The sequence below is a fragment of the Arachis stenosperma genome, chromosome 6 (genome assembly GCF_014773155.1).
Source record: "Arachis stenosperma cultivar V10309 chromosome 6, arast.V10309.gnm1.PFL2, whole genome shotgun sequence".
NCBI lineage: Eukaryota > Viridiplantae > Streptophyta > Magnoliopsida > Fabales > Fabaceae > Arachis > Arachis stenosperma.
In genome coordinates, this window is record NC_080382.1 from 82,798,356 (window position 1) to 82,810,494 (window position 12,139).

General features: G+C 33.9%; 2 protein-coding genes across 2 annotated transcripts; one reads left to right on the plus strand and one right to left on the minus strand.

The window, feature by feature from the left end:
* Window positions 1-1,278: 1,278 nt before the first annotated feature.
* On the plus strand, window positions 1,279-3,501 carry LOC130935278 (uncharacterized). The gene has a single exon (XM_057864964.1). The coding sequence runs from the start codon at window positions 1,609-1,611 to the stop codon at window positions 3,070-3,072; it is 1,464 nt and encodes a 487-aa protein (XP_057720947.1). The 5' UTR covers window positions 1,279-1,608; the 3' UTR covers window positions 3,073-3,501.
* A 2,402-nt stretch (window positions 3,502-5,903) lies between these two features.
* On the minus strand, window positions 5,904-6,756 carry LOC130935279 (protein SMALL AUXIN UP-REGULATED RNA 12-like). Its single transcript, XM_057864965.1, has one exon. It carries the CDS (start codon window positions 6,651-6,653, stop codon window positions 6,273-6,275), a length of 381 nt encoding a protein of 126 aa, XP_057720948.1. The 5' UTR covers window positions 6,654-6,756; the 3' UTR covers window positions 5,904-6,272.
* Between the last annotated feature and the right edge of the window lie 5,383 nt (window positions 6,757-12,139).

Genomic DNA, 12,139 nt, shown 5'->3' on the forward strand with positions numbered 1-12,139 from the left:
CTTGTAGAACCTGTTTTTGCCGAGGTTAAATCCTCGTTTATATGAGATTATAGGTTAAGTGATGAGTACTGCTTTTTTAGGATAACGCATATGTTGACTAGTTTTGTTTCATAACCGATCTTTTGTGATTTGTTCTGACTTATGAAGGATGTTGTTTGTTGGGCCGAAATATAGGTTACGTATCAAAGAGTAATATATGCAAAACTGAATTTTCAGTTTAAAGATAAAGTATTTTCTAAACAAAATATCTAAAACGAAAATAAAACTCTTACTACATCCAATATAGTTTTATTGTTTTATTAATCGTCATAAATGATGAAATTAATTACCTTTTGGCCAGCAACGGACGCAGTACACTCTTTCCGCTTGAGAACAAACGAAGCTTGTCAGTTGTCACCATTTTTTTTGAAGGTGAGTTAATACAAAGATTTGACAAAAGTGTGACCAAATATTTGTTAAAAAATAAAAATAAAAAATAAAAAAGTAATTATTCAAATATATATGATGAATTTAATTTTTATAAATAGTATAAAATAGTTTTATATAAATATTTAATTATATTTATTGTATATTGTTACATAATAAAAAACTTAATTTTTAAATTTTATTCTTTAATTCGTGTATAACTATTTATACTATATTAAAATAAAATTTGTATTCGATATATATATACTTTAAAAAAATGCTACTTTTATTTTTTTATAATATCATTTAACACGTAATTCTTTTACATTTTATATTTGTATAATTTATAAAAAATATATGCCATTATTAAAATTAAAGTAACAATATCTATTCTTTAAAAAAATTATTATGTTTTTGTTGTTGTCTAGATTATTATATTTTTTATTCAAAAGTTTTATTACGACGTCCTATATAATATTTGTTAACAATATTTTTAATATGATGCTTCATCGTTAAACTATTTTTTTGGCCAAAAGAAAAAAAGAAAACAAAATTTTCCAAGCAAAGCCCCGCCCTCTCAAGTCTCATCCTCCATCCTCCGATCTCCATGAAAAAATTGTTAGACAACAATTTTTAGTATTTTTGTCCTTATCTAATTAATATAAATATTAAATTATTATTTTATTAATTTAATATATAAATTTTAAAAAATATAAATATAAATTACATTAATTTATAAATATAAATCATATATTTTTTATATATAAAATATATAAATATAAATATTAATTATTATTAATTAAATATTAACTAAAAATAATAATATATTTATTAGTCATTTAACATTACTTCTCTCCATAACCACGACTCACACCAATCTCATTTCTCTCTCCAAAAGAGCGTCCATCCCACCACCTCTTCAAAGCGCGTGAGAAACCAACCACCTTCCCCAGAAAAACAAGAAAGCAGCTCACACAGAGAACACCATAGGCCATAGCCACCATCCTCCCTCCCCTTTCTCAAACCCCGTAACCAAAAAAAGTAAACCAGCAATAAAAAAAAACAAAAAAAAAAAACAAAGAGAAGGAACCAGAAACACAGAGACCCCAAAAAAGAAAAAGAACACCCAAACGCGAAAGACGAATCCGAAGAAGAAAGGGAAGAAACGCGAGACGCGAAACGCGAAAAATCGTTGGAATCGCGATGAGCGAGCACCCACGATTGCAGAACCTGCGTTCCACTGCACAAGTTCTCAGAGAAGCAACTTCGTCGTTCTCTTCGAACCTCGTAACGTTCCTTTTGCTTTCGCTTCTCATACTTTCGTTTCGCACCGTTGTGGAGAACGGAACCTCTCATGTGACCTCCTTTATCGACCGCGATCCTTCCCTCAAAGCTTTACTCTCACGCCTCGACCTCGCCGGAAACGGGCCCAACCACCACGGCGGGCGCCTGCGCCATGACGCTTCTTCCTCCATCCACCGTCACCGCCACCACCTCCACCGCCGCCGCCGTCCCTTTCTCCACCTCACAAGAGTCGGAACCCTAGATGATGACTTCTTCTCAGGCGACGACGACGACGGCCGCACGCTCTTCGGCTCTGCTCCTAAATCCGCCATCAACGGCAGTCATGTCTTCTTCGGACCCTTCAGTCTCGAATCAGGGTTCTCGGATCTCGTCATTGACGATGGAATTAGGGTTTCGGAGGTAGTTCGCTCTGGAATCACGTTCAAAGCCGACGGGTTAACTTTCGCCAGCGATGATAAAGAGCGCGGTAGCTACGAGGAGGAAGAAGAAAGAGGAGATAAAGATGAGAAGAAGAAGAAGAAGAGCGAGAAGGGTGATTTAGGGAATGGAGGGCAAGAAATCGAGAAAAGTGTCGACCTTCAATTCTTTGTAAAAGGGTTGGAAGTTGGTCGCCGTGACGCGGCCGCACTGTTTTTCCTTGTGAGCTTTCTCTCTGCCGCTTATGGATGGGTAATTTTGGTTTTCCTTGTTACGTATTCGTGGGTACTAGGTGTTGTGTTTGTTGCTGTTGTTAATGATCTTGTAGGAAGATTTTGTTCTGTCACTGGTTTGATCTGGGATGGTTCCAGATTGGGACTCAAGAGGCTCTCTGGTTTCATCCTTATGCGGTGGGCTGTGAGGGATGCATTGACTCAGCTTCTGGGTTTGTGGTATTTTGGGGAGATTGAGGACCAGTACTCGTTCTTCAAGCTGTTTGTTAGGTTGAAATTGATGCCATTTTCGGTTATGTCGCCGTGGGTTAGAGGCTTTGAGAAGGAGATTTCTGGGTTCTTGTTCACTTGGTTTTTGGTTGATACCTTTGTGGCTTTTATATTCTCTGTTGATGCATGGGTTGCCATAGCGGATACTAGGAGGAGTGGGAGGGAGATTGTTAAGGAAGGATGTTATTTGATAACTACAATGTTGAACCAGGCTATACAGATTAAGTGCCTGGAAGCTATACTTTGTGGGTCGTTGATGAGGTGGATTTTAGGCCGGTATTGTGGGAGGTCTTTTGCCAAGATGTTTCAGTCGACTATGGAGGTTTACTTCATGGTTGCTTGGCTTGTGTTTTACTTTGCGGCTAGATGCAGGGATGCGAGTCTACAGGGTAGGAGATTTGGGCACCGAGAATTGGAGGGAATAATTGATGGTCATAGATGATACTTGACGGTGATTAGATGACAGCTTGTCATGCAGGGTTTTGTTCTCTAAGTGTAATGAACTAATGAACAATTAGCAGCAATCTTTCACTGGTTTATGTCCAACTTCAGCAGTCTGTCTACCAATACTGCTGATCTGTAGTTTTGTCACCAAGAGTGTGTGCAATGTGCCTTGCCTGAAGGCCAATATACTTCTTGTGTATATTCTGAATGAGGATTCTTCATCTGTATATTATTCATGAAATCATTCAATTAGTTCACACATTATGTGTTGGTGATGATGATAGTCACAGATTACAATGTTTGAGAAATGGGGAATGGACGAATGGTAATGTTTTTTCTCCATGCAACATGGAGTTTTGTTATGATGACCAATGTAGCTATGTAGCTTGTTTTTTTATTTGATGTTAATGTTACATATTTTCGTGAATTTTATGCATTGAGTTGTATATCATCTATAAGAACAAGAACATATAGATTCATCTGCAGGAACAGGGAAAATTGTTTCAAAATTATGCATTGTTTTCCTCCTTTCAGAAAGCCTTTGCAAAGTTTGTTCAGCCTTCAATCCTTAGTTAACTTGTGCTTGTGTTGCATTATCTGTAAGCTACCTTGCAGAATTTTCTGTCTTAAACTCATTTTACGTGACTTTTCTGCATTGAATGAACAAAATAAAGCTAATTCCGAAATTAGGATATGTCAAAGGGTCCTCCCAATTGTGAAGTGAATTTTTATAGAGCTGCCTTTTAGTTCTGCAAAACTGATATTCGGAGTTCTGCAAAACTGATATTCAGTGGTCACTGGTCTTACTACTTGATGTTTGCTTTTTGGTGGCTGATATGCTTATGTTGATTTGAAGGTCATTTTAAGATTGCAGGTTTTTCATGCTTCAATGTTGTTAGCTGAAAAGGGATCAACTTAAAAAGACTTAAGATATGAACAACGTACTAATCCTATGGCAATTCAATGAAAAGCTATTCAATATTACAGGCAGAAAAAAAAGTACATGAAATTTTTATTGAAATCATGATGATTGTTGCATGAATTGAAGTTGTATGACTTATTTATCCATAGTCAATAAAGTATGTCACTTCATTTTGACAACAAATTTTGGTAAAGCTTCTGGCTCTATAGCATTTTCCTTCAATGAATCTACTATGTATCTGTATAATGATACCAGCTCTCTAAAGAGAGTATAATGGACGGTTAGTAGCCTGAGATCAGTGAAATACAAAATCATATAGGGGGTGTATCAGTTATCCACTCCCCCAAGATAGTATGGTGTGTGTCATGGGCAATGTTGCAAAACTAAAATTCAGTTTTAATGTTCTCATTTTGTTATTGCTCATGGAAATCCCATTAATAGGAAGTTGACTTATTTTCATGCAATATTTTTTAGGAAAATATGCATAAGATGCATCCTTGGGATTTTCATTTCATGGTCCATTTTGAATATGATTTGATAGGCTAGTTTATCTTGGTTTTCTGATAAGTCTTACATGTGATCAAGCCATTGGAAATTGGGAATTTTCTAGGTTCATTGGGTAACCTGTCAAGGACGTGGACAATCTTGTAAACCTAGAATTCTGTATAGGGTTCCCCTGTTCTCTCGTTGCTCATGCCTTATGACAATCCCTCATACCAACCAAAAATCACAGGGAGCTTCTTGAGGATTTTGAACATGTTTGTGCTTCACTTGAAAATTTATTGGTTGTCTTGGTTTCCTGAGTTGTAGTCTGTTCTTTCTAACCAGTGGTCACTTCATGAATGACTGACCAAAGGAGCATGGTGGGTGAAGGGAGAAGCGTCCAATTATTAAGCACAATGTTTTGTACTTATCTTACATGGGACACCATATCAGCTCTTCAATCATCTCCCATTGGATGAAATATCATATTCATTGAAATCAAATCCGACGATGGATGATAAATGAGTTGGCACAGTATCTCACATAAAATGAGTGCACATAACATAACTCAATTATTAATCAGCTTAAAAAGCAAGAGGCAAAGGAACACATTTGGTATTGTTAGCTAACTTGCAGTAAGCAGGTACAATGAATTCTACATATCTGACAGTTTGCAGCCTAAGGTTGAATGCAACATATGCTGAGTGGTCCTTCTTTTCTGCTGTCGTGTATGACTGTGTGTGATTGTCTCTAAGCACTAACCATGGCCCTCCCTGCATTGCCTTACCTTCCTTAAATATCAGTTTATGCATGTTTTATCTGTTGGTGCCCCTGCATTTCAATTTTTCAATCCTTACTCGTTGAACTTAGACTCTGTTAAGTTAGATTACTCATACTTATGCTGAGTTGTTGAATTAGGGTGTTGTGTGGTTTCAAAGAACTTTCTAGGTATGCTGTTGGCTGCAGAAAAAGGAAAAGAAAAGAAAAAGGGAATTATGGCCTACATTTTTATTGACTAATGACAATTGAACTTTTGAGTTTTGTTTATATTGGTATTTTGCACTCTGAAAAAATTCATCTTTTGTGGCAGCTTGTTCTGATGCTAGGAATATTTTGAATGTTTGATGCACTTGTCTATGCTTCTTCCCAAGATGCAAGTGAATAATCCTTTACCTGAAGATCCTGTCTGGACTTTTGTACTATAGTTTTTAGAGAAATATTTTTTTTAACTCCTATTATTTTACACTATGTTGATACTTAGTTTTTCACTAATCACTATTAAATTTGGTGTGGTTCTTATTTTAACAGTTAAACTTCTTATTTTTCACCTTTAAATCAACTTAGTTTATAATACTGATTTTTTTTTAATTTATTATTATTGTTGTTGTTGTACAACCCTCTCACAACCTCAACACCGACCTGTTTATTTACATCTGTGTGCATTTATTGGTCAATAACTCAATATTCTTATGCATTAAAAGTTATTTTAAAACTTGAGTGCTAACCACTTTTAGATTATGTCATATTTAATCATATTAGTGCATTGATCTCTTGGGTTCACAGCGCTCAAGTTTGAAAACTGCTTTTTCTTTGCTTAACTAACAAACTCTGAGTTGAAATAATCAAAATGATAGAGAAATAGAATAGGATCATCTCAGTTCCTCAATTTGATTTACATCTATCAGCTACATGACACTTTAGCCTCAATAATCATACTTACAAGATATCAGTCATGGCTAACATATGAGCATACTCGTTAGAAGTAACAATTGATCAAACAGCATGATGGTTTCTCAGACCCGAGCAAACACCGTTTCCTTCTTCGGCGAGCTCGCACATTGAAGGACACTTAGGAAGAAGTGGTCATCACAAGGAATACATAGTTTTGAATCCGTGACGAAATCGTATTCTTCCTGAGCTTGATCAAGCAAGGCCTTGAAGAGTGGATGGTTGAGGAGTGTAACCTTGATCACATATCTCTTGCGATTCTCTCCTACATATACAACCAAGTGTCCCTTTGGAACATCACTTGGAATGGAGCATCTTTTGTGCATGGAAGGCCACAAAAACCATTCACAGAAGTATTCATAGGAAGAACAAGAAGGATTGGTAGCTCCTCTCACCACCAGTTTCTTACACTTGTTAAGGTACTCTCTCAGAAACTTTGCCTTCATAGTTATTGGCTTGTGCTACCTCAGAGAGAGAAAGAGAGAGAGATAGCAAGAAGAAAGAATAGAGAAAGTACAGTAGTGAGTACTTGGAAGTTGGAGCACGAAAAGATTTATATTATATAATAGTGGCATGGGAAGTGCCAATGCTCTGGCGTGATGCATATGTAGCTTAAGTTAATACGATCCTTCATCAGATATATCAATATTCGATATTATATTATTACTATTACTAGGTAACTTATTGATTTTCTGTTAAGAAACGACCTTTGTACTAATTTTTATGTATACTTTTAATATACACTATTTTTTATAATATAAAAGGCATTTTTTTTATCAGTTACGAAAGATGCTCATAGTGCATGTAATATTTCTCTTTTCTAGTTAGTGTTTAGGTGATATTACATAGACATCTTAATTTGAAAAAATCAGTGACATAAATGTCATAATTTTTAAAAGATAAATGTATTGATTTTTGCTGTAACGCTTAGGAGATGTTAGTGATATGTACTTTTATAAATAAAAAGATATTTGAGATATAGTTTAATTTTTACCATTATTATTATTATTGAAGTTTGTCAGTTAGTGATGGTTGCTGATCATGCTTGCTAACTTCTTGTAAAGTATTACACCCTGAATACGAAACTGTACCAACATGCATGTCCATATCACACACACAAATAGATGTAGTCAAACACAGAGCACTATCTTATTATTTTGTGGGTTTTTGCTCCTAGATAGATAATTATGAGTAGAAATTACTCAAGGTTACATATCAATTACTTAGAAAAAGGTTACATGATTGTGACTTTTATGCTCTTTAATGCTGATAAAGTTGACTATCATATGCTTTGTAATTCTTGAATGGTGGTGTGGCGTTTGATCACTGACCATACAAAGCTCTTAAAGAAGACCCCACAAAAGAGAAGCTAAGATAAGATATAAACGAAGGATGGGATAAGTTTTTTGGGTTAAGTGTGAACCCAGTTCTTTGTTGATTTTGTCTATCGAAAGAATTTCAGGTATTTCAAGAATAGCAGTGTTTCAATAGGTTCTAGTCGTTGATATATATATATATATATATATACACGACTAAAATTATTGAAACATCGATATTTATGGAATAACTGAAAATAATTTTCCCAAACTATATATGGGGGATAGATTTTGTGTTAGCACTTTGAGACTTGACGTAGTTGGAACTGTTGAAAATTTTCTAAGCGCTAAACTAAAAGTCGGTGACAGGTTTTGGTTAGTGGTTGGATAATGTGACGGATGAATATGGAAGTTGATATAACAATGTTATTTTGGTTTGTGGTTGGAATAACCATGTATTATGGATCATGGGAGATGAACTAAGACACTTTCTATGTAGAATGTTTGGTGTCTGTCAATTAATAGATTTATAGGCAAAGCAGCTCTTTTTTTTCCAAGCATGCAAATGTGGATTCTAATTTTGTACTATTATTCTTATTCTTATTTGGATTGGTTTCAACTCACTATTTAACACTTCAGTAATCTTAAATTCAGTGCTTTTGTGCTTTATGCTCTAAAGAGTGTACGGACCGTACAACATGTGTTACTTATGACTATGCGTAGCAAGTTTTCTCTCTCTATCTCTCTCTATATATACTTTGTTTCTGTTTTTAGCTTTTCTGCGGACAAAAAATTGCTTAAATTTTGCCTTAGAATTAAAAAATATTTTATTTACTTTTGTATTTCCTTTTTTTTTCAAATAAACATGTTTTTGAATATTTGTATATGTAGAATATGAGACGATATTAAATAAGACAAAAACTGTGTTTTCTTTTTCTATGTAAATATTTTTCAGAAAGTATGTTTAAATATTTTTTTATTTTTTAATAAAAAATAATTAAAAAGATAAATTAAAACTCCCTATGCCTATCATTACTCTAAAGTCTAAATCAAGAATATTCTACGCATAATACGTAGCTTTAAATATTTTTTCAGTGTTACCAACTTACAAGCGGCTGCATTGTACAAATGAGTTTAGGACAATCTTCACTTTTTCAGGTTTCTACTACTGTCTGTTACAAGAAATGGGCTTTGCATTTCATAAGGGATGGAAAAAAATGCTTTTGGCTGCAGACAGTGCAGAGGAAAGAATGGAGGTGAGAATTATTCATCCTGAAAACTTTGACCCTTGATAGACATAGATGTGATACCATTATCTTTGATTTGATTCCTTTTATCTTCTTTCGCATGAAATGTCATAGATGAATAGATGTTAGATTATTGATTCTATACTTTCACTCTTTTATTTCACCCTTTTCCCCACTGTGCTGGATCCTATTATCATTCTACTGCAGTAGCTATTGCCTCTGATGTATAGGTCCACTGTCCACATATTACAATAACAAGTGCAAAGAAAATAAAGACTAGAAAAATGGAAGGTTGTAACGATTTGTAATTGAAAAAAAAAAAAAACTCATTATGCCTGTGTTCTGGTGGAAAAGTGGTTGAGATGGAAATTTAGTTTCCTTTCAAGAGAATCACAACTTTTGATCTTTATTTTAATTGCTTTTTTATTGAAAATATGGTGAGAAATAAGATTTTTTTTATCAGACAGATTAGACAGATCACAAACTCACACATACTGTATATTTATGCATGCAACATTTAAAGATTTTCACCCACTATTTTATCTCAATCAAGTTTTAAATCTGAGTGCAGCACTTTAAGAAGTGCCAAGATTTGTCACTATGCTAAAACCACCTCAGCTGCGGTGGAAGATGAAATTTAATGTACCTGTTTTTCTGGTTTGTTCTTGTTAGACCGTGAGTGGTCCAATTTAATACACAAATGATGATAGTACTTGGTCTTTTGAATGGAATAGTAACGTCCAATTCACACATCATTTGCGGTAAATTACAACCACTTGCCTCCTGTTTTGTATGGGACAGAAAACCCTTGATGTGGGATCTTGTAGTTTATTCCATCCCTTATTGAAACATGAAAGTGGAAATTACCAAAAACTTTTGAAAAGAAATGATTGTATGACCCATAACTCACTACTTGACTCACTCTCGAAAAGCTGCTAGCAATCTATCCATTTATAATACATTTTAAAAAAATTCTAATTATGAAATTGAAATAATGTTATATGAATATATAAAAAAAATTGTGACCAATTAAAATTAGTGATTTTCTAATTATTTGGTATTCATAAAAAAGAAATTGAGTTTGCAGCTATAAAAAAAAATTTATTATTCTCTTACAAAACGTTCAATTATTCTGGTGATTGACTATTGCTTTATTTAAAAAAAATATATAAAGTAACATGTATAAAATATCATGCGTTAGATAATTTTGGTAGTTGGCTTTTTGGTTTACGGAGATTTTTTTCATGACATGATTTGAAAGAACAAATAAGTATAACAATTTTCATCTTTTCTTATTGCTTAGAATGAAGTTGGATTTGTTTCATTTTGCTGCAGTGGATCCAAGCTACGATGGACGAGGAAGAAATTTCTATTGTCGATTGTAAATCGCGTGAATCATCTTCCCCATTGCTCTCCAAAACTCAGTGCCACTCCCAAAATATTATTAGCACCGGGATTCTGGCAGTTGGATTCTTTTCTCCATTATACTGTCGACCACAATACAAATCTAACTTCGGCTCAAAATGACAACTTAAAACATATTATACTTTCTGTTTATTTGATATATTTTAAAATGCCAATTACAAGTACGTCATTACATCGATATTTAAAAGGCTCATTATTTTTAATATGACAATGAAGTGCGTGTTACTTAGCGTTATGGAGGTTTGAGAGGTTAATATAATGCTGTGACGGCGTTAAAATTCTGAAGTTAGGGAGAAGAAATCGGACCGTCCGATTTTTTTGCAGCAAAAAGAACACAAATCGGACGGTCTAATTTGTGTGAAAAAAATTTTGAATATAGTAATCGGACGGTCCGATTTCATGCATGCTAAAATTTTTAATTCGTATGTTACTAAAATTAGATGGTCCAATTTCATGCATGCTATAATTTTGAATTCGTATATGACTAAAATCGAACGGTTTGATTTTAGTTCTTTATAAAATTTAACTCGGTTGAAATGCGGTCGGATTGTCCGATTTTTGGTTTTATATATACCCAACATTAGCTGAAGTCTCCATTTCTTCTGCGTCTTTCAATTCTCTCTTCTGAAATTCTTTTGGTTCTTTCTTCTTCTTCATTGTTTCGACAGCAACTTCTTCTTCATTGTTTCTATAAGAGCTTTATCAAGATTGAGAGTGTTTAATGTGAATATATCATAATGGATGATAGAGTGATGTTAAAAGTTTTTTTTTTATCATGGTCAAATTTTGTTACAAACAGTTGAAGGAGTGAAATTTGTGTGTGAAAATCCATTAGATATCGTTATTCCATTCACATTGCCGTTTGAAGAACTAAAAAGTGTAATTTATGAGAAAATGGATTCTCAAATATCTAGGAGAGTGTCGTGCATTTTGCACAGGTACTCTATATTTGTATTTGGTGGGTTCATTCAGTTTCAAACCAAATATGTAACCGATGAAGCAAACATGTAAGATATATTTTCAGTGTACATGGAAACTCGCTCACAGATATCGTTCATCGAGCTGCATATTGAGTTCGAACAATCTGAAGTAGACCGAAATATTGAGTTGGAAGATTATAATAGTGATAGCGAGGAGGAGTTCGAAAGTAACTATGAGGTCATTGATCTAGGTGGAGACGAAGATCAGGCTGACGGAACCATGCAGGCAGATGTGGTGGAGGTGGAAATGTACTAGTAAATCAGCATCCGTTTGTGGAGCCTACTTTCATGCGCTCGCTGAATTTGGAGGCCATGCATGTATTAAAATTTTCTCAGTATATGAATGCAGGTATGTAATTTTGATACAATGTATGATAGATAAATATTGTAGATTGATTAGGTAGCATGACCAACATGTAATTTGTAGAATATCAATTGATCATGTAAAGTTTTTTTATTTAGTAAGTAGCATTTGATTGATCGATTGTTTTTATGTATATTTTATAATTTATTATATATTGTGGTTAATAATTTATTATTACTTATTTATGTTTATATTTTGGAAAACTACACATGTTGATAAATTTTATATTTATATTTATATTTATATTATTAGTTATTTGTATTTGTATTTATTTTATTACTTATTTATATTTATATGTGTAATTTATAATTATTAATCAAAATACATATTTTGTGGTGTGAATGTAACAGAACTTCCTGTTATAGCGAATGGTAAATTCATCGTGGGAATGGAATTCAGTTCTAGGGAGGCAGTGTCTAAGGCGATGAAAGATTATACAATCCGTCGAGGCATAGATTATCGGGTGTACGAGTCAGAACCAACAACATTCTATGCTAAATGTACACAATACGACGTTGGTTGTGATTGGCTAATCAGGGTTAGTAAAATATGCAAGTAGTACTGCTGAAAAATAAGGAGGTACAATGGTAGTCACATGTG